Below are 23,476 nucleotides of genomic sequence, written 5' to 3' on the forward strand. Positions count from 1 at the left end.
AGTGCGCATTAAAGTGGTGATAAAGGTCGGGCTGAGGTTAGTATGGTGACTGGGGAGGGAAAAATAATCACAGGACGTTATCAATTACTAACATCAGCAGAGCAAAAAGAAAAGTTTACTCATGTCTTTCTCACAAAAAATAACATGGTGCTAGAAATGACTACAACAGAAAGTTTAGACACTTTTTAAAGTCTGATCAAGGATTAAATTTACTACCCAACTGATCATTAACTAATAGCCTGTCAAATAAATTATTTTAATGATGCAGAGTTACATTTAGGAAATAATTACACATTTTTAAAGATGAGTATGATGATTCTAAACAGTCTGCAAAGAAATTGTCTGGCATAAAATATTTACTGTACTTATTTATCTTGGGATAACTGGTTATGAGTTGAAGCTGTACAAATAAGGACTGACTGATTTACATGCATACAACATTTGTTGTAGAAGGTCTTTTTACCTGAGCTGAGGCCGATTAACTGCTAGCTTTATTCCTTTCAGTGCTTAAACATTGACAAAAATCCCATGGCCAAAGCAGCAGATTTTTTATTGAAATCAACAGATATCAAATACAACACTGAGTGAGAAACAAAGATCATGAGGCAGCGCTGCTACAGGGAAATTTAAGACTGAGAGGTAACCACTAACTGAACGAAACACCAACAAGACATGCACATACAGGAATCAAAGTACCGTCCTGTCCAAGATTAACGCTTATACACACACAACATGATGTGATGTCAGTTCCTCTGAGAACACACACACCTCCATTTCTCTGTGGGAGACTGTAAACAGGTTGTAAATTTCCTCACAGGGGCAGATGAAAGAAGCAGAGCACATGGCAAATTGTCATGTACAATCACATCTGGCCGTCACAACGACGATGTTTGCAAACAGTCAAAGCTCCGGGATGCACGCACACATCATGTGTGGCTCAGGCTTATAAAATGACTCAGTTAACACGATCAGAGGTCAGTGAAGTTCACAGTCCTGTAATTGATATGTGCATTACTTGTTCGATTAAACTGACTTGTTGGGTATGGATTTAGGTGTTGTAATAAGGCGTTTGGAAATAAGGGTATCAAAATTACTTACAAAAGTACTTTAATACTTTTCAATACCACTATTTTTCTTAGTGAGTGGCATCAAAAAGTACTGAAGCTTTGAGAAACTTCAGATCTTCAGTCATTTTTTAAAGCAAAGGCTGGCAAATACTAATTATCTCAAGTCCCATTAGTGTCAATTAAAGATGCAAATGTCATGTTTACAGTTCATTCATAAAGTATTCAGGCCCCCTTCATTTTTCTTGATTTTGTTACATTGCAGCCTGATGCTACAATGGAAAAAAATATTCTGAATTAAACTGCACCCAGTACCCCATTATGACAAAGTGAAAACACAATTTTAGAAATGCATAACAGATTAATTAAAAACAAAAGAAATCTGTAATACCACATTGACATGAGTATTCAGACGCTTTGAGAAAAACGCCTCAAAGTTAGCACAGGTTCCTCCCATTTCTCTTTATCTTTGCTGAGATGTTTCAACACCTTGATTGGAGTCCGCCTATGGTAACATACATTGATTGGTCATGACTTGGAAAGGCACACACCTCTCCACAGAAGGCCTCACAGCTGACAATGCATATCAGAACAAAAACCAAGCCATGAGGTCAAAAGACCTGCCTGTAGAGCTCAGAGGAGGATTGTTGCAAGGCACAGATCTGGAGAAGGCTACAAAAAAATTCAGCTACACTAAAAGTTCCCAAGAAATACCGTCTCTATAATGCTCAAATGGAAAAGTTTGGCACAACCAGGACTCTTCTAAGAGCTGGTAGTCCAGCCTAACTGAGTAACTGGGGGAAGGGCCTTAGTAGGAGAGGTGACCAAGAACATGACGGTAACTCTGACTGAGCTCCAGAGATCCTGTGTGGAGATGGAACAAAGTTTTAGTAGGGCAACCATCGCCGCTGCCCTCCATTACTTAGGCTTTATGGCAAAGTGGCTAGATGCAAGCTTGTCAGTGCAAAACACACGATAGTCTGCTTGGAGTTTGCAGAACGCCACATGAAAACAACGTGCTCTGCACCAAGAACATATTTTTAATACATTTGCAAACAGTTCTTAAATTCTGTTTTCATTTTGTTATGATGGGGTACAGAGTGAAGATTAATGAGAGAAAAAAACTGTTTTTTTTTCGACTGTAGCATCAGGCTGCAACATAAAATTGATGAAAGTGGAGGGGGTCTGAATACATTCTGAATGCACATCTTAATTGCACTTATACACTGAGAACATTTCAGTGTGCAGTAGTTTACCAGCCATTATAGAGAAAAATAATAATAGTAGAAATCACCCACTTCTCTGTGCCTGGGAACTGTATTTTAGTTACCACAGTAACAGTTATCAACATTGTTAGATTTTTACTAGTAAGTTATTAAAGTTAAAGCTCTTGTGTTTTGATCATCGTGATAAGAAGAAGTGTGCTTCTTGTCTTACAAGTTTAGCCTCTCTTCTCTTAAACTTAACTTCCTTCTGTGCAGCTGTGCATCGTACAATCACTCCTGTTTGCATGATGTACACACAGAGACGTGGCCACACAACCAAAGTTACACCCTGGATGTTTTAACCTATATGAAACTACATGTGACCTTTTGCCTCCTCATTGACCTTGATCAGAGTCAGGACTTAGGTTGTTTATCCTGGCCTGGAAGTTTATCACATCCTCAGTGATCAAGTATTCAGTTTGTAGACTTTATACAGAGGTTTTTGAGTTCTGAAATTCATATTGGATATTTATGGTCACATGAATACACCTGAGATTCATTTTAAAAATTCTGTTGTCACACATGGTTTGGTTTCATGTTTTGGAAAGTACAGGGTGATTATTTATATGTGTGTTGTAGCTGAGTGTGAACCTCTGCTCATCCAAAGAGATAGTGACTGTTTAGCGAAACTGCTCAAAAGGCTGATTATTGACAGTAATGAAGAGGAAATGAAACAAGACTTTTTAATTCCCATAGGTCACATGGTTTCTTTACATAAAAACTTTCACTTTAACACAAACCCAGAGACCACAATCCCCCCCATATTAGAAAATTTCCCCAAACCATCAGTGAAGCTTTCAAGAAGTAGGTTTCACACCGACATTGATGTTCAAAATCCGATGCTGCACAGTCATTGTGTTGCTGCTTTGTATTTTGTTGGGTGTAGAATGTTTTTTTCCATTTTTATTTATTTCTGTTAACAAAGGTCATAATCTCACAAAGTTACTGTAATTATATCTCTTACTATTTTATTGATGCTTTTTACTTCAATCTGTACAAAGCACCCATAATTGCGTATTCTCTTCTCAGATGAAATTCAAACATCTCTGTATGGATGCAGTCCATTACAGGCACATGGTTGCAGCTTTTTTTTTCCACAGTGTACTTTGAAACTCTTCACTGACCCGCAGCAGGAGACAGAGGAGGGACGGAGGGTGTTTACTGGGCTGTGAGTGTGGCACACTGACCTACAGAGCCTGTGTGAGTGTGTGTGTGCTGCTGGACATCCAAATATGCAAACAGAGTTGTTCCTTTAAATAACTCACTAACAGGGCTGGAAACAGCAAGGGAACTCAGGCTAGATTACGCAACAGAAAGAATGAAGTGTTGTGATATGAAACCATACAAAACAACACCGTACAATACAACAACAGGGTACGATCAGATCTTATCCAAAACCATATCATACCATAACATGGTACAACGAAATACAATATATCAGACATTCCCAGATTCCACACCACAATACCACACCATAAGACACCAAACTACACAAAACAATACAAACTGTTATGAAATTATACAGTACATGTTATGATATGATGTGCAGTACACGGCCCACCATAACAAGATAACTTTACAATGATTAAATGACCCTAAAAAGTTAAAATGCATTCAGTGCTGTTATACTACAGTCTACAAAAAAGGCTTTACAGCATTTCCTGGGGGACAACAGCAGCTCGTGTCAAAACAAGGCCTTAAAACACTTGGCAAAAATGAACTTGTTTGGGATTGAAAAATAAATAAGGGAACAGCTAACAGTAGGGGTATAAAGGTATTTGTACGGTATTTTGTCCCGAACGGTCACGGTCAGTTTTTTTCTGCTACCAGTGCTAAATCACTATTTTAACACGGTGCATGACTCGATACTTTTGAGAGGAAAAAGTGTGTTGAAATTCAGCGGGAGAATTAAAGCAGTCTGGTTATCATAAATGTGTCACAGAATTATCTTTATAAGATGCCAATTAGATATAGAAATTAAAAAAAAAAAAAAACATGTAAATTAATACATAAATCACAAAAATTCCATAATGACTGACTAAACGGTCACCCAAAAAAAACAAGGTACAATCCGAACCGTGACCTCTGCGGATCGTTACTCTTCTAGATGAGAATAACATGTTTGATATCACATTACCTTTGACTCGTCCAATGAGCTGTCTGAGAGATTTTTAATGACACATTAAGGAGCAGTTGGTCACTTCTGATACATCACTGTGGCTGCAGGGAGACACTGCAGCGGTTTAACTAAAGTGTGCTGAAGGGGGCACTAAAACATGCCATTAAATGGGTTTGTAAAACTAATGCACTAGTTTTGCCCCTTAATTAATCATTATTAATGCATTTACTCTGACAGCCAGGTCAAAACATCAAAAACAGAAATAAAATTTCTCCAGTCCTTGCCAATACTCCTGAGCTGAAGGGTGTAGAGTGACTTAATCATGCTATTATTTCTGCAGACTTTTGTTAATGGTTTTGTTTCAAATTGTTTTTGGGACACCATGAGTGCAGACTGAATGAGTTACATGTGACTGTTTTGATATCTGCTGGTGTCCGAGAGAGACAATGCTGTCATTGATTAACTAGAAACTGAGAAACCCCCTCTTAAAGTCCTGAACAGCTCATTCTGTCAACAATGACACGGGTGACACAGCACGGTTTCACTCCACAGGCAAATGACTCACCTGGGTGCAACATCCTATAACTCACACAACGAAACAAAGAGTTGATTCCTGAAACCTGCCGTTGTCATTCTTCGTATACGTCTGTCTTTCCGTGCTTTCAGGGAAGTTTCAGTTCAAAAATCTGTGCATTCACTCTGTTTGAGTATCTCCTGCTGATGCTAATTACACTTGACACCATGAATCAGTTATTGATGACAAAAATTTACCACAATTCAGTGACAAGTTTGCACTCTTTACCACCAGGACTGAGTAAATCCTGCATGTTGACTTTTAAATTAAAAAAAAAAAAAATCAATGAGGGCTTTGAAACAGAACTTCAACTCTGTGAGGTTATTTCATTGTTTAATGGCGGCAGAAGTGAAAAGCAGGTGGAAAAAACCCCATCCTGTAACATGTTCGACTTCCAGCACCCTCTTTGTTACAGGAAGTGTGGGAGGAATTATGGGAAATGTGGTCTTAATTTAGAGCAACAGCAGCAGTAAAACCCCGTAATGTTACCTACCATCTTGAGCTTAAGCTATCTTTTCCCTGCCAAAACAAACAGCGACAGGGCGTCATAATTATCCTGTTTATTCTGAACAAAAAAGCAGATGCAGTATTTTTTATCGTAATGTCTTTTGAGTCAATAATATTATGAAAACAACACCTAGACTTCCTTTGCCAACACCTGTCTTTTACTGCTCGTCCCACCCTCCCCTCCACACCGGAAAGAAATAAGTGGATGAATAATTACAGGTATAAACACCTCTGGGCCATCTGAAGGGTTTTTTCCTCTTCTTCTGATATTCTTTTAAACATTTCCGCCTCTTGAAATAGTCTTCTGAACTGTTTCTCTTTAGGTGCCTTCACAGCGCGCTACTTCAAAGCTGACGGGGGGATGAGGACGCTCTTATGGTCATTTGTATTTTAATCTTCCCCCTCCCCTTTCCACTGCTTCCATAATGCTCTTTTTACCTCTGCAGCCCTCCCCTCTTTTAACTCTGTTTACATTCTATCTATCTGTCTTCATCCACGTCTATTTTGATCTCTCACTCATATTTCCTGCGGCTATGGGGGGCCTCAGTCTACATGCCAACCTGTGACCACAAACAGATATTCAGTTTTTCTTTTTTTTAAAGCAGACCTGTATCTACGATGATTTCACTGAAGAAGAAAGCACTAAATAAGGATATACTTGCAAGTGATAGAAATTATTGCTTTATAGTCTAATGATTCTTCACTGACTTATTGTGATGATTATATGGATACAATTGCTTCTTTTCCACTCTGCAAGGCCTTCCTATAGTTCTAATCTATTACTTATATGTTATTATCTGGCAACTTGATGTGTATCGTATGGTATGGTATGGTATGGTATCGCAAGTTGTTCCATTGAGGTATTTGGGCAGAACTAGGTGGTTTGGTTTATAGCAAAAAAAGTAGTCAAGACGTCTGATCATCCTGTCGGAAAGAGCAGCATATGCAAGTGCTTCTCCAGGATTTGTAGTGTTTCAAAGTATTCTTTTCATAATTTTTAACAACACTTCTGAAAGAAAGGGAGAGACAGAAAGAAAGTGTGATGGAGCTCATACACAGGATCCAGTAGGAATGCAGGTAGGTACAACAGTGCAGTGAACACTGTAACGTGTGTAAACAACACTGCAGAGTGTTGTCTCTGTTAACAGACTGACTTTCACATAAAAACAGATCTTATGTGCATTATGGTCAACAATCTCTGCACGTCTGCTCATCCCCAGCATCAGTGGTTCTCAAATGGAGTGGCGAGGCACACTGATGTGCCATGAGGAAACTCTAGGTGTGCCTCAGGAATTTGTACAACCATGCATGATTACTTTGACTATACAACAACTTCAGATACTTTCACATGTGTTTGCACTGGAATGTTTGGATCCTATCACCGATTAAGATAAAAATATCCAAAAACAGGTGCATAGAGCTTTGTATTTGCTATAGCAATTTGCTTTAATCAACAACTGTGAATAAGGCAGATATAGCTGAAATGTACGTGACAACAACATACATTTTAGACCGTGTTTGTGTGCTTCAGCTGTTCCCAAATAGTTAAGGCCAGCAATGTCTACGTGTGTGATGTGATTTTGAGAAATCATACATTATTACTACAACTATACATCAAATAAATACAAACACAGACATGTTAAAGAGATTTTGCATGAATATGGAGATGGTGTGCTTTGAGATTTTGGCTTGATCTCAGGTGTTCCTTGGGCAAAAAACTGTTTGTAAATCACTGCCCTGCTTTGTTCGTTATAAACTTTAATAAGAAGACCTGTCTCTGCTTACTTGTAGTGTGAACAATCTGTTTGTAGTCTGTTGCGGTTGGAGCTTCTGGAAAAAACTCTAAATAAGAATAATCCTAAGCATTTAAATGACTGGTTGAATAAAATAATATTGATTTGCAACATTAATGTCATATAAAGTGACTCCTCATCTATGACTAACTTCCAAATTTATCTGCTATTAATTTGCATTCTTTGGTACTGTAACAATAGCAGTGGCATCAGTGTATTATCACTGTGTTTTTATTCTTCATTTATTTTCTGTGCCACTATTTTGTCTGACTGCTCTTTTGTCTATGCCTGGACATCAAAACTCAAACACTCAAATCTTTAACCAAAAAAGAATGATAATAAAATGCATGACACTTAGAACCTCTGCAGTGTAATAAAACACATATTCAAAGACATCCTTCACCTAAAAAGATGCAAAAAGAAGCTACAACATGTCAACATGTTACTGAACACAACAAACTTCTGCATGTGCTAAACATCCTCAGCACAAGACGGAGTATTTGCATATATGGCTGGAGATTTTCTGTCCAATCAAAAGCCCTATTTCACCATGTAATCTTCCACTTGTACAACCATAATCTTATGCTTACATACATCACAACAATGGCAAGTTGAGACTCTGCCAAGATCCTCCATCCTTAAGAATACTTACAGATTAGAACTCTAATGGTTTATACTTTTTATCATATTTTAAAACCAAACAAAATAAAAATGACATGATTGTTACTTTAAACCTCTGTGGTCATGAAATACTCAGTATATTCAGAAACACACAAGTTTCCCATCCGACCCAGGCTTTTACTGCCTTCTAAGTGAAAGCTGCTTTTCTTTTAGGCCTCTTAAACCGGAGTGCTAGGGTCCTTATCGTAGCCAGTCAGGGGCAGGGAGGCCCCTGTGCTGCTCATCCCAGCCCCTGGGTCTGTATGAAGGGGGGATTAGGGAGGCCTCAGCCTGTGTTGCTGCCATTGTTTACCCAGGGACTAGGGACTGGCTGAACAACCCCCCTGTCAACACCGCAATACAATAGAAAACAAGGAAGTGGCAAGATCCTAGAGGCTCGCACACACACATGCCGTTCCCTTGATCTCGGAGGATCGACTTTGTATTAGTTGGGAGATACAAGGAGGAGGGATAAAAGGAGTGGGAGGGGGGGCTTGTTGACACCAGCAGCAGCATATTTGTGAATGGGATACAAGGAAGAAGAGGAGGCATGTGAAAACATTTATCGGGTAAAAACACAACATGAACGTTTCCTTTATATAATAAAAAGCAACCAAGCTGTCAGTAGAAGCGGTTAAGAAGGGTTCAGGTTAGATTTGGAAATTCTGACTCAGGGAAGCCATGAAGGGAGATTTTGAGAAGTGAAAACAAATGTATATAAACACATTTAGAGTCTTAGAAATGATGAAGCTTCACCCCTACACTTCCCAAACATGTGAACAGTCTCTCAGCAGTCTTCCTGTAAATTTTCAGTCTGTGAAACAAAATGTCTAATGAGCAGGAATTTCCCCAAACAAGACAATGACATCGCATGCTGTCTTGTAAACTCCACTGAGTAATTCTATATGCTCTCTTAAAGCATTTCAAAAAACACTGTTTCTCTGTGCTGAATTCACTTGTGTCCAGGTAGAGAGAGCGGGAAACGGTTTCAGAGCGGCATGCCGTCTCTGGAGCTTGTTGACGTCTTGGTGTGACCACAGCTTCCACATCAGAGGGAGTTTCACAGCCTCTCTGGCTGTCAATAACATGCACACTACTGATATAAGGCAATGGAGGATCAGTTTTTCAATGAAGATCTACATAAAGACATACTAGATTTCTTTTCTGTTGACAAGAAACATGAATTACCCTTTCAAAATAAGACATTCAATTCTCTTTATGTCTACAAGAGGCATTAATACGTTAAAGCTGCTCTGGACACAAACTTCAAACCAAAAAGTTTTTTATCTTCAAACAAGCCAACTGATAGACATGAGATTAAAATCTCATCGTGATATTTGTCAAAAATAAAACCACCAACCACCAGAAATTCCTCATACGTGAGTCACTGGCCACTTCAGAAAGAAGTACAGCCCCTGTTTCTGTTTTAGTGGGAGGGTGGACTGCTAATCTCAAGCCCACCGGTCCCCATGAAGAATCACGCAATATGACTTCTTCTCTGACTTTATTTTTCCCATCTTGCTTTAATAATCACACAGAAGTCTTTGCTGGTTTTAATCTGCTATCAGAGTCCAACGCAGTAAGGCTCCAATCACAGCAATGATTTACATTTAAAGCTTTCAACCAAGATACAACTGAGTTGTTTTGTACTTAGAGCTCCTGTCAGGAGTTTCAAGTTTGTAATGAAACAGAGTGGTATTAATGATGATGCATCAAAAACAAACTACATCATCTGCATAAAGACAAAGTCTGTCTAAATTAATATCAATAACTTATTTCCTCCAAAATACACTGGCTAAATGGACATCATCATCATTCCTTACACTTTAACGTCTGTTGTAAGGAGTAAAATGTATTAATTTGTCCCACTCCTCCGTTAACTTTTTAAAATATGTTTAAAATAGACCAGTATTGGCTAAAAAACACAAACTGAACAAGGCTTCCTGTTGGTCTGAGCCCAAAAGGACCGTCACGCAAAAAGTCACACTTTGAAGTCAACAGCTAACATCAATTTAAATTGTTTTTATTGATCAACTCCAAGAAAAATAGCACACAAGACTAGTTTTCTTTCCTAGAGAGCTTTGTATTAACTATTCATAAGTGTTTCAGCATGATTGTAGTATGTGCAAATATATCTTTTATAACCTCAGACTAGGCAGAGCCTTAAATCTTTGGGAACCAAGGGCATAAATCAAAGCTGAAGCAGCACTGTCTTCCAAGTGCAAATCAAGGTCAGCTATAGTCTGCACCATATTTGTACCAAAAGCAATGGGTGAAATATACCAAGTTCTCCATGTTTTCACAGTCTAGCTTACTGTTATCCCAAACTAACTTGTTAATGATGTCAAACAGAAGGAAATCTAGAAACAACTAGAAAGAGGTGTATCATCACCGACCAATATTTATTTATTTATCTTTATTTAGACTAGAAAATTATTGAGGGTGAGCCCTCATTTACAATGATTTTCGAGTCATAAAAAAGGAAATGCATGATATCAAACATATTCAAAATACATAAAGTACATTAGCAAGTTAAAGAATACATCATATAAATCAGAAAAGGCACATCAAAGTCAGGTGAAACAAATGCAATCAGAGCACAAGAAATTCAGCAATAATGACTTTAAATGCCCTACAGTAACCAGTTCTTTGATTTTTAAAGTGCTCTGCAGTGAGTTCCAAGCAGATGGTGCAAAGAAACTAAAGGCAGATCTGCCAAGCTCAGAATGAACTTTTGGAACCTGGAGAGTTAGCCAGTCACAAGAACGGGTGTTATGCGTTCCAGAGGACCAGGCTAACATGGAGGAGATGTAAGGAGGACGCATCCCAGCCTTGTAAATAAACATGTATGTATGCAGGTCATGTCTGTCTGAGAGCAACGTCCACCGAACCTTACTGAAAAGGATGCAGTGGTGAGTGTTATAGGCATCACCAGTAATGAACCTGCAGAGCGGAAAACTGCATCCAGGGGTCTTAGAGTTGCAGGCATGCCTGTACAAAATATCACCATAATCCAACACTGATAAAAAAGTTGCCTCAACCAGAGTTTTTCTACAGTGCAGAGAGAAGTAAGATTTATTTCTATAGAAAAAGCCAATTTTTTGATGAAGTTTACTTACCAAATTAGAAACGTGATTTTTAAAAGTAATCTCCCATCAATCCAAATTCCAAGATATTTATATTCCGACACTCTTTCAATATTGGTGCAACCATTAGAAGTAATAATAACACTCCCAAAATCGATGTTTTTAGCTCTAGAAAAGAGCATAAATTTGGGTTTTCTCTGCATTTAGAACTAACCTGTGATTGGTCAGAGCGACCTCAAAATGATTAAAACAGCTCTGAAGAGAACACATCAGCAGAATGAACATTATCAGCAGTGCAATACAAAACTGTGTCATCTGCATAGAGATGAATTTTACAATTTGAAACCACAGACACAATGTCATTTATATAAAGAGTGAAAAGCACTGGACCAAGGACAGAACCTTGAGGAACACCATTTACCAATAGTATGACGTACTTCTGTTAATACTCTGAAGCATGCATACTGGGAGCTGGGACAAGGGCTGTAGTCTGGTTAACTAGCCTTACTGGGTGATAACCACAGCTGGATTAACTGTGCATGTAAACCAGGGGTGTACAAACTTTAACCACTGAGGGCCATATTTAGAAATATATAAGAATGGTGGGGCCACATTCCTCATCCGCCTTGAGGATACTAAAGTTAGTAAAACCAGTCTAACGTAGGTTAGATATTCTGCGTGATTGAGTGTGCATACACTGATAGGTTGAAAAGGCAAATAGGCAATTAATTCACGGATTTTAGGGAGGCCAGTCAGATTTCAGAGGACCCTGGTTGGCCTTGGCTACCACTGGCTATGCACCCAGAATGCTGTTGGTAGTACTATTTGCTGTGGTAATCAATTCGGGCTTTATACATCAGGATATCACTTTTATTTTGGCTACCAATATGTTAACCATTTACAGTGTCATCTTAGTTTAACCACAAATAAAAAAAACATATCAATAAATTCTTCTTGTCAAAATGTTTGTTTACAGAATTGGCATGGCAGCACTGCCTTGTGCTGAATCTAAGAAGACAAAAAAGTCAAGCAAAAGCTTCATGTTCTAATGTGGGACATACTTCATTTTAATTTTAAAATTTGCTGCGTGCCAAACAAAAGTGGACCGTGGGCCACTTTGGCGCCCCGGCCATAGTGTGGGCATCCCTGACATAAACTGAAAGAAAAACACCAACTACTTACACCCAGGCTGCTATGGAAGCCCTAAGAGGACATGCATCCATGCATTTTATTTGCCTCTGTTTTGCTGTCATAAAGGGTCATTTCCAGTTATTTTATTGAGATCTCGACTTATTTACGTCATTCTGTCACCAACATCATCTGCCTGGTTTTCCCATGATGGTGTGAAACAACAAAAAAAATATGCATGTTATCACTGGAAAATGCAGCAAAATAAAATATTTGGCAACATGTTCTTTTTTTGGGCTTCTTTGGGTTACTTTTAAAATGGATCAACATGCACGACACACAGATGGCTAGCCACTGCTAGCCTCTATTGATAAAGGTATAAAAAGCCCAAAAATAAATCCTCAGAGGTTGATCAGATTCTATCAGTAGGGTGGATTCCCTTCAGCAACCAGGTTATAACATGTCAAGTCCTCAAACTTATCAGGTCAGTACAGTAATCAAAATAAAAGGGGACTCTCCAGCTTTGTCGCCTTCTATGGTTTCTCATTACTGACATCAGTGTAGGAAAAGAAAGAAGAAAAAACATGATTGAAGATAAGGCTGCAGAGAAAAGTGAGGGGAGAGCGAGAGAAGAAGAGAGAAAAAGATGGACAGATGCTAAAGAGGAGGAAGATACTTGTTTGTTATTGACAATCTCTCCTCTGCTGGGGTTTGACTCCTTTAAACAACAAAGACTCATGATCCCTTCAAAAAATGTCTGCTGCTAATCCGCACAATTATACAAACAGAGAAGGTCTAACAAACACAACATGCAGCACACATTAGCACCCATAACACACCACCAACACTACACAAGCTCACGGCAACAAACTTGGGAAGCAAACACGCAGAACACAAGCCAAACCCTTAAATACATACAAATTACTTGCTTGTGTGTTTCTTACGCCGTCTTACACACTCTGGATAAAGCTTTATCCGAAGACAACAAGCTGAGGGAGTTTAGTCATATCTCTGAATCCCTTAAATCCTCCTTGTTTGGCCACTTCCTCAGAAAGGATGGCTGATATCTACATTAATGTAACAACAGTGAAATGTCCCATGAAATGCTGTAATAGGAGAATTATCTCTGAATGGGATAAGGAGGGTTTGCAGCAGCCTCTCTAGCGCGCTGTCTTCACGTCTCAACACGGAGATTAGGAGCCGTTTTACATGGGATTTTACATTAATACCAGAATATAAAGAGAGCATATTTATCCATCTTTCCTCATCTGGTTGGTGTGAATGTGGAGAATAATGTTAATCTTTTTACAATAAAAGCAGCTCAGAGGATCCTTTTTTCTCAGAAATACAATGTGACCTCTGATGTTAGAGATCAGACAGAGACATGTTCTGTGTCCTTGGACAGGCTTTCATTGAAACTTTCATTCTTTGATATGTGTGTGTTCATAAGGCCTGAATAACTAAATAAAAAAGACTAATAGCAACATGGAATTATTATATTAGTGCATGTACAAGTAGAGATAAACCAGCACGGCAGGGGAGGGGACGATAAACCCGAATATTACAACTAATATCTGCTGCTGCTCCCACAATGGCTTCATCTGTGTAAAGCAATTTACAAGAACGCACAAAAGACTTGGAATAAATTGCCCTTGTTGTTGTTGTTTAGTTGGTAAATGGCAACAACATTTATTTTCTAAAAGGAGATTAAACCGCCTTTCAACAAAATGTTCAAGAGTGATTCTAAAATCTGGACTGCCATGAAACATTTCCCTCAATTCCAAGGACACAAAAAATTATTAGAATGCAGATTGGTTTGTTTGGACTGTAAACAAGCGCGAAAAGCACGATACACAAAAACAAGAGACATTTAAGAAGCAGGAACTGAAGAATGATTGTGTTTTTGTGCGTGAATACCTAGAACATTTTCTTGATAATGCAAGGCGTAGTCGATTTCATTTCCAAAAGAGAGTGATTGGTTTTCAGTTTAGCTATTTTAGCTGCAGCAGAGTGGTTAATGCGGCATATGTGACAACACTGACTGTGTTTACCTTTTGGTGACACATTACAGGTTGGTGAAATTTGAGTATAAAGAGAAGAAGCAAATCACACAGCTTGGACTTAATGTCTATGTCAAAAACAGATTAATTCACAAAAAAGCTGTCAAAAACTTTCTTAGGATTGGTATATTTTGCCTCACTTCAGGGACCTTAAGAAGAAAACCAAATCAGTTCTGATAATCATGTTACTCAGTTTCTTAAAGGGAGTATTTGCTGCTTACTTTTTGCATGAAAAAAAAATCAAATTATGTAGTGCTTTCTGACTTTAAAATTTTTTTCTAGACTAGTGGTTCTCAACTGGTCAGGCACATCACGACCCCTTTAGAAGAAATTCCACCCAAATTTTTAAATACAACTCAGATTTATATAATAAAAATGTCGAACCATCAAAGGAAAAACATATTGAACAAAGAGTGAGACAAAACGAACAAATGGTAAAATCAACATCATACATATGAATGCATAAATCTTATTTCATTTCATTTTCTCAAGACAGCCTGGAAATTTGGTCATTTTTTGAGGAACTTTCTCAGTATCGTGGGAGAACCAGCAAAGAAAAAGAGATATATAAGGAAAAAAGGTTGAGACATATACTGAAATTTACTTATCATCATAGGAAAACCTTAAAGAATGCACATGTGACTATACTTCATGTCTACTTAAGGCAGACCTTTTGGACCCACTGGAAAGAGCCTCACGACCCACTTTTGGGTCCCGACCCATCAGTTGAAAACAACTGTTCTAGTATCACCAAGATTCTTAAATTATCTCTGTTACATGAAGGATGTAAAGTATTATCGGCATGATGTCGGTATCTTGCAGATATTCCCATAAAATGTGCATTATTTGTATTGGTAGATGTAAACATTTCTGCCAGCTGCTATTATCAGCTGCTAATATGAGCCAGGGCATAAAAAGTGAAGGGTGTTTTAGGCAGGAACAGCTAAAGTCAGCTTTAGTCATTTTCTTTGTTTATTCTCATCATTCCTTACACTTAAAGTCTATTTTAAGGCCTGAGGTTTGTTTCTTTGTTTATCCTTTAACTTTAGAGTGTATTTAAAGGACCACAGTTTCACTTCTGGACTTCATTTATCAGGGATAAAGAGTGGACAGGGGAGTTTTGCTGACAGCAGATATGATGAAATCTGCAAAACAATTTTAGAAGACACTGATATCAATACTGATATTTAAATGTAGTTAACACCTAAAACTTCGGTCCTTAAAATGCACAATATAAAGTTTGATGGTGATTGAATCAACAAATTTCAGCCCTTAAAACACACTTTAAAGTGTAAGGAATGATGATGAATAACGAAAAAGACTTTGTCCAGCTTAAAGTTCCTACGACTGATATCTACAGCTGATATAGGCTGATCTTTAGAGCCAAATATTGGCTGTGAATATCAGCAGAAATTTTCATATCATGCCAATAACATTGTGCATCCCTAACACTTAAAAATTGGTACTAACTAAAAGGAATTTGCAAATTTTATCAGGAAAATCCAACGCAGTACATCCCTAGTTATATGACTTACAATATGCAAAATAATTTCACAAAATTAGAAAACTAACATGCTATATCACCTCTTGGATTTGCCACTGAGACAGCTGCTGGAGAGTAAAACTTCCAAAGACAAAAATCAGACAGACTGATGCCGCACAGTCATAGACACACTCAGACAGAGGGCACACATGTCGCCTTGTCCCCAATTAACACTTAAATGCTCATAAGACACCACAGGCTGTTTTTTCTGTCAGTTTCTCAGGCCTATAGTTTCCGATCCATCTCTCCTCACCATTATCATCACCCCCCAGGTTCCCCTCCAAACCCCCCACCCCAGACTAAACCACCACTCTCAGCCCTTTCAAGTGGCAGGTAGACGAGGCCCGATACGTCGCTACCGCCTCACAACCAGCGGGCTAATTACAAGGGACGCAGCAACAAGTGAGCATTGTGTGGAGTCTGGAAGACACACGGAGAAAGAAAGTGCTCTTTATCTTGCCACCGCCACCGACCCCCCCCTCCCCCCAGCCTCACCCCCACACCCCACCCTAAACAAGAAAAAAAATCTCTGCTGTGGTTGGCACTCCCGGGGCCCGGGAAGAAGAGGAGCAGATTATGAGAGGAAGGTGAAAGACGAGGAGACACATGCATACCATCACACTCGCCCAGAGTGTTTGTCGAAGCTGACGCCGGATGTGTGCTGCGTTATGCAATAAAGATGTTTAAGGAAACACAAGACAACGGCTAGTACTAAAACTTCATTCATTTGTTGTCTCAAGCACAGCGTTGAGAAGAATGAAAGGCACACTTAAGAAAGTACAAAGTCCTTGAAAACAAAGAAAGAAATGCAGCTTTAAAAGCAGTCTAAATGTTTCTGTTGCAAAAAGGCAGCTAAACTATAAATAACGTTATACGTTTACAAATCATTATTATAACATTTAAATACCATTACTCAAAGCCCATCTAAGGGGTTCAAAAAGCATTCTTAAGTAATCAAGAGCTTTTAATTCTTAGAATTTATATTCAAGCTGTCTGTAAAAGCCCTAAAAGCTGAAAATAGCAGTTATCTAAATGTCAATCAAGCCATCTTTTTTTCTTTATCATTAAACTGTTTGGTCAGTAGCACTGCTAAACAAAGTGAGACTATTCCAGTATCTTATTTAAGACTGAGATAGCATTCTTTATTTAGGTTTTGTGCACAAAAGCAGATATTTAGTCTGCAAAAACAGACGTATTATAAACAGATGTTTCACTTTTATATAATTTTTTAATTACCCAAATGACTGGTGATTAGTTTAACAGCTGTAGTCAGCCTTTGCAGATGCTATAATGATATACTGTTGAAAAAAAGCGTGTTTCTCATCGACCAGAGCTTGAAAAAGCATTTTGTAAATGTGGGGAGTTCGTGGCATTTCTACTAACACTGCTAAGCTGCGATATTCAACATTTATCTTTGTGACCCTTTGTTTATCTTTGTAAAATCTCCCACAACACAAAGCTGTGTTTTGACTCTGACTTTAAAGAAAATTTACCCAACGTGTCATTAGTAAAATCCCATTTAGTCCCCAATGTCGACTCTGTAATAGAGCAGCTTCCTCATTCACCGAGCGTCACATTAGATCACATACTCGGGCATTTCTGCTGTTTAACATCTCAACTGCTGGAGCAAGGGGTAAATTCAGGCAACAGGATTACACAACACATGAGAAATTAACAAGGCACAGCCACTCATGTTTGGTGCAGTTAGTCAGCCTATCCACTGATATTGGTTCTTGAAAGGATTTTATGATTAATTTTTAAGAGCCGACTGCCTAGATACTTCAGACTTGAAATCCTTCCACAAGTCCTTCTCATGTTTGTTTAACACTCAGATCAGCCATTAAGGCAAACCTCTGGTGATTCACAGATGGAAAACGTCATGCAAAGTGGTTCGCGATGACGACATCAATCATATTCAAGCTTCAGCAAAGGCGTAAACAAAAACAAGCTCTTTTTTCTGACTTTCCTCTCGAGGCGGCAGCGCTCATGAGGGAAGGCATGTTTTAAACACGGCTTTATTTAATAAGGCGGTTAACAGGAAAACTCAGTTCAAGGCCCCATCAGAACACATGTACAGTTTGTGAGTGATCTGCAGAGCTGACTGTGCTTCTTTCTGACTCTGAATTTAAATCCACCTTCAGTGTGTTAACCTTCAGGCATGTTTGAGTACTGAACTGAATTCATATACTGTTTCTTTTTGAAAAGAAGAGGGTTTCAAGCCTTGATCAACAGATGAAAAACGTATTATCTTGTTGCAGAGAGAAGATAAAAGAAAAGTATATTGAAAAGAACCCTACAACACAACAAACATTCATATTTCAAACTAAAAAAGACGTACCGTGATGTTTGCAGGCAGGTGAGTTATATTAATCACGTTTTTATCAATGCTGCTTAGGATAATTTCAATTGTGACCAAAATGGCTGCGTATAAATCAGATTTCTTGAGAATAGAAATGCTCAATATCAAAGCTGACAGCGTGGCCAACATGCTTTAACGTTTTAAGAGAGAACAACACTGCCTTAAGACCAAGTTTACATAGTTGCAACTAGTACCAGGGATGCCACCAACACAAACAAACAAAACTACATATGTAGGCTACTTAAAACAGAAAAACTTCAGAAATAATTGAATGTTTATTGCACATGTCTTATGCGTACAAGTAAACCTTATTTAAAATACCCCTTTGTGTTGTAATAATCTGCCAGTCAATGCCATGAACAGCAAAAATTTCACTTCTATGCATTCTAATCCATTTTTATGCAACGTGTGCCTTTTCTGCATCATATAATTATGATTTAGTTTCCAGTCTTTTTGTTGCAGCATTTTAATAAAAAATCGTGAAGAAAAAGCAGAAACACTTAAAGAAAGATCTAAACTTTCACTAAAAGGACCAATAATTTCTCAATTCAAATGTCCTACAAGTCTGAGCCATCTTCTGCTTTTCTGACTATTCAGCATTTTTCCGCTGCGGCCAAAAACAATAAAACTAACCAGCAACCGCCGTGCTCAAAATGCCTCCATCCTTGAATGTTTGTTTCCATAATTTGTTTATTAGTACAGCAGTGATGACCTTCAACAGCAAGAGCATCACCACCATAGGAAATAAAAGCAAAATGTGTTTAAACGATGAGAATAAGACGTAACTGAGTGCACAAAGTCCAAACTAGGACGTAAACATAAGTAGACAAAGACCTCAGACGACCCCCTAAAATCATAAGGAGACAAGCAATGGCCAGCTTATTTTAGCCAGTACAGGAGAGATAAAACATGAGAAGACTTACAGATGGAGAGACCGAGCTGTTGGGGAGGTAGGGGTCAGGTAGCATCAGGAACGGATACCCCGGATAAGCCGGCGTCTTGTACATCCCTCCATCTTGTTGCTTCGACACTTAAGTCAGACAGGGAAAATAGCATTAAAAGTTTAAAAAAGTCCAGAAATACTTTACTAAAGCAGAGTCTATTCTTTCTTAATGTTTGATTTAGTCTCTGAGACGTCTGCTTTAATAGTTAACTTTTTGATACTAAAAAAAAACATACTTGATACTTACTCCCAAAACGCTGTGCTAAGTCTTATACGTGTGCCTCAGAAAAAGTAGAAAAAGCATTAAAATAAAAGTGTATACAGAGTAGTTTAACTATTTACAAGTGATCTAGTCACAACATGTTACATCCTTACAATGAGCGCAGACGACAATACTTGAGACAAAAGCGTTACAACCGTCACCCAGCCTGAGAGGCGTGAACTCCTGTAGCCTATGTGTTAATTTTTCTCTCACCACCACCCATATTAAGCATCAGAGGCCTCTCTGACGGTCAGCTATAACTTAGTTATACCTACATTATATAAGACACAGAACATGACTGACTTATTGAGCATGATGCAAAGCCATTGTGGAGCTTTCCATTAAGGTAGCAAAACTTTTCACCTGGACTGTAACACAGCCAACATCAGAAAAGTTTTATTTTTTGAGGGTTCAACTTAGTTTCTTATGAAGACTCTAAAGCCACATTTTTCTTAAAAGAAACTGTGTGATTCATCTTTATTTTTACAGAGTGATTCAGTGTACTCCACTTTTAGTTCGTGCACCTTGATCTAGATGGGGATGTTGAATAACATCACTCTTTTGGGTGGTAGCTCTCAAGAAAATGATAAAGTAAACATCTGAAGGACCCTGGTTGACCCCACAGTTGAAGACTAACAAAAACTACACTGCAAAAAATGTCTGGGGTTTCTCCGTAGGAAGTCCAAAACATGTTTTGAACACCCGTTCAAGTATATCTTAAAGACAATATCTCGGACACTATATGTAACTTTTTAAGCGGTGTAAGTGTTAATTTTGGCTAACTAAGTTTGATTTAAAATAGTCAGATAGACGCTTTAAAGCCTTTTTATAGCCTACATTTTACGTTACAGCAGGTATCCTCTGATTTAATCTCTCTTTAGGTATGCTAATCTAAACAGAAGACATAGTGATACATTGGGAAGTGGGGACATTTTTTGCAGTGTGCACCTGAAACAAACTCTTTGAAGTTGGCTTTTATACTTAAGTACGTGTCCGCGTGACCAAAATACCCATGCTTTAAACACACCGTGGTGCCTTTTCGGCTATCAAATGTATTTTAAGCGTATTTAACCGGATGTGAACAGTGTAAGCCTTTCTTCTTACCACCGTCTAGATGCTCCCGGTGTTTCTCTAGGAAGCCCCTCTGCTCGCCCTGCTGTGTCCGTCTGACCGCCTGGAAGAACCGACAATAAACACGGCTCAGGTACTCACAAAACAGCAGTCAAGAAAAAGGGCAGTTTTCTAAGTTCACCAAAGAGAGTGCGCTTAGAGCCACAGTATCTTAGTTAATGGTGTGTTTATGTTCCACTTTGATATAGCATCACTTGTACTGTAGTAAACCTGAGGTAGCCTGGGAGTTTTACTACTACAACCCTTAAGGCATTTCACACTTTTCGGCTTCATTCAACGCTTATCAGTAGCGTGTAAAGTAAAACAAGCTTTCTCTCATACACTCCGTGCCACCTACCGCTGCGTTAGGACTCTGATTTATTTCCGACTCGTTCACCAGAGAGGACTTGAGGTCGGCCAGGTCTCTCTCCGTGAACGCGTTTTCTTGGATTTTCTCCTCTTGCTCTCCTTCGTCTTTGAACGCTATCATCTCATCATTCGCTCCCAGGTCGTCCCCGCCGCCGCTGCTGAGCTGAGGCATGTCTGCTACTTTCCAGCTCCTCTGGCGATGTTGAATACTTTTCTTCAACGATGAATGAAAACCAATAACAAAAGTGTCAAAAAAGAAGAGTTTCTGTTAAATCTCCGCAGTCCAAAGTACAGAAACCCGCACCGCATGCAGGGAAAAAGTTGTGCTGAGGCGTCCCCCGGCTGCCTGCTGTAGAGAGGACTAATGTTTCCCTACAACAGCAAACAGCTCATTTGAGCCCAAAGACAAGTCAAAGAGTCCCGACATCAAAGGGCGCCGACCGGATGATTGACAGGTCCGATGACTTGTTGGGGGGGTTGTACGATTGTTTCGGCGGAGGGCTGAGCTTCTTAAAGAGACATCACCTCTGTGAGCTCAGCTGCACAGGCATTATTCATGACTTCCAGGGGCGTGTTCACACCATCCACGGTCCTCTGGCTGCAGACAGGCTGCTGGCAAAATTAACTACAGTTAGACAAAAGTGTCTGGAGGCTAGAGGATGGTTAATCAGTGAGTTTTATTTAATAGGTTTACTCATGGTTCTTTATCTAACTGCCACTTTGTTTCTGTAGATATTACTACTTCAACAAATTATGATTAATTTAAATAAATACAACTTTTATCATTATTAATTAATAAGCCTTATTTTATACAACTGTCCTTATTTTTTGTGTGAGTGTAAATTTGTGCACTCTTTAAATACAGATTTTTTTTTATGTTAATAAAGCCTAATACACAAATTGTTAACAACTTTTTTAAATTGAAAACTATTTTATAATAATGTTATTAATGAATATATATATATATGTATATATATTTACAAAGTGCTTGATCCCAAAAAAGCAAAGACTGTAGCTCATGGAATAACAAAACAAAAATTCACAATCAAGAAAAACAAAAAGGCTAACAAGAAGGCAAAAGCAAAATGTGAACACAAAAATCAACATAAAGTAACAAATATAAAAGGATTAAATGACTTGAGGGCTGTTTAAGAAGTAAATAAATAAACTTCTGCTGTCAGTCTATTAAAAAAAATCATCTTTCTAATTTTAGGCTTTGTAAATAATAAATCGCATATGTCAATAATTTTAAATAGATCGCATTATTGTTATTTTTATAGATGACACCATCAAAACAATCAGAAAGTTGAATGGTATCAAGACTCTCTACTAAATTTCAAAACAGAAGAAGAGGAGACCAAGGCCAGCTTGTCCACTTACTTGTCAATCTCGGATAGTGATAATCTGAAGAATTCAGATATTATCCATAAATTATAAATCTTAAGAACACAGAAATTTTGTACGTGTGTTCCAATCGAAGTTACAAAACCCTACATCCCTACGATTGATTAGCTAATCAAAACAAATAACAGCTAGATGATCATGTAAGAAAACTGAAATATGAAAATATATTAAAAACACAGCAGAGGAAAAGACATGGATAAACAGAGTAAGAGTAGAATGTATAGATAGATAGATAGATAGATAGATAGATAGATGTCATATCTATGATTAATAATTCTGTGTTCTGAAAATATGTTTACATGTAAAAAAATATATATATATATATTTAATGTTGTACAATGTATGACTCTAATTCAAACAAGATGTAATAACATACATGTACATTTATTCAATTTTGATTATTTTCACAAAATATTTAAACCAGAATGTAATGCATTAAATATATATTTTTTCAAATAATTAATAGCCTACTTAAAATCGGAATTACATCAATACTGAAACATATTATTATTATTATAAATTCCTGTTATAATATCTGTAATATAGTTGATATTTTAGTAAATTTCCTTGTTATTGTAACAGTGTAACTGTTTTTCTGTTCTGCTTTGGCAACAACATGATACACTTGTTCATGCCAATAAAGTACATTATAACTGAGTTGATATTGCATAAAATTAAGTACATGAAAATTAGTTTTAATGGATATTTTTAATTTATTATGTGCAATTTTCGCTTCGATGTTAACTTTAATAGAAACACAGACTATCATTTATAGAAACATTTAGATAGATGCACATACACAACCCAACAAAAGAACAGAGATCTTGAATCTGGGTGAGTTATAATACAGAAATGTTTATATTGTTCTGTCCTCTTACTTTCTTACTACATATTTCTTATGTACTTTTTGGATTTAATATTCAGAATATACCCAGAGTGTTGACCTGTGCTTGATTCCATGATGCCGGCAACAGGCCAAAACCTTGTATCTCCATTTTTCATGGTTTTAATTTTTTCCATAAATCCGTGATATTGGTCACTCTTTACATCTGTCAATGGGTTATAGCATTTTAAAGCATTACAGACTATTCAATGTTCAATTTCTTGAAAAATAGAGTGTTTTTTTTTTTTTTAATTCACTTGAAATTTGTGATTTTGGAGATGCAAGGTTTTGGCCCAACAGCAGTGATGTGTATCTGCAATTACATTAAATGTGTTTTTGCTGTTTAC

General features: G+C 37.9%; 1 protein-coding gene across 9 annotated transcripts in view; it reads right to left on the reverse strand.

Annotated features, from left to right (window-relative positions):
* The window catches only part of tcf7 (transcription factor 7), a 95,730-nt gene extending 74,458 nt beyond the window's left edge, over window positions 1-21,272 (reverse strand). For all 9 annotated transcript variants that reach the window (XM_041801208.1, XM_041801201.1, XM_041801200.1 and 6 more), the window contains exons 1-3: window positions 20,832-21,272; window positions 20,468-20,537; window positions 19,082-19,188 (exon numbers count right to left, since the gene is read on the reverse strand). In XM_041801208.1, the coding sequence (XP_041657142.1) occupies window positions 19,082-19,188; window positions 20,468-20,537; window positions 20,832-21,014 (360 nt within the window). In that variant the 5' untranslated portion in view covers window positions 21,015-21,272. The remainder of the gene's footprint in view (window positions 1-19,081; window positions 19,189-20,467; window positions 20,538-20,831) is intronic.
* Window positions 21,273-23,476: the final 2,204 nt, after the last annotated feature.

Source organism: Cheilinus undulatus, linkage group 12 (genome assembly GCF_018320785.1).
Source record: "Cheilinus undulatus linkage group 12, ASM1832078v1, whole genome shotgun sequence".
NCBI lineage: Eukaryota > Metazoa > Chordata > Actinopteri > Labriformes > Labridae > Cheilinus > Cheilinus undulatus.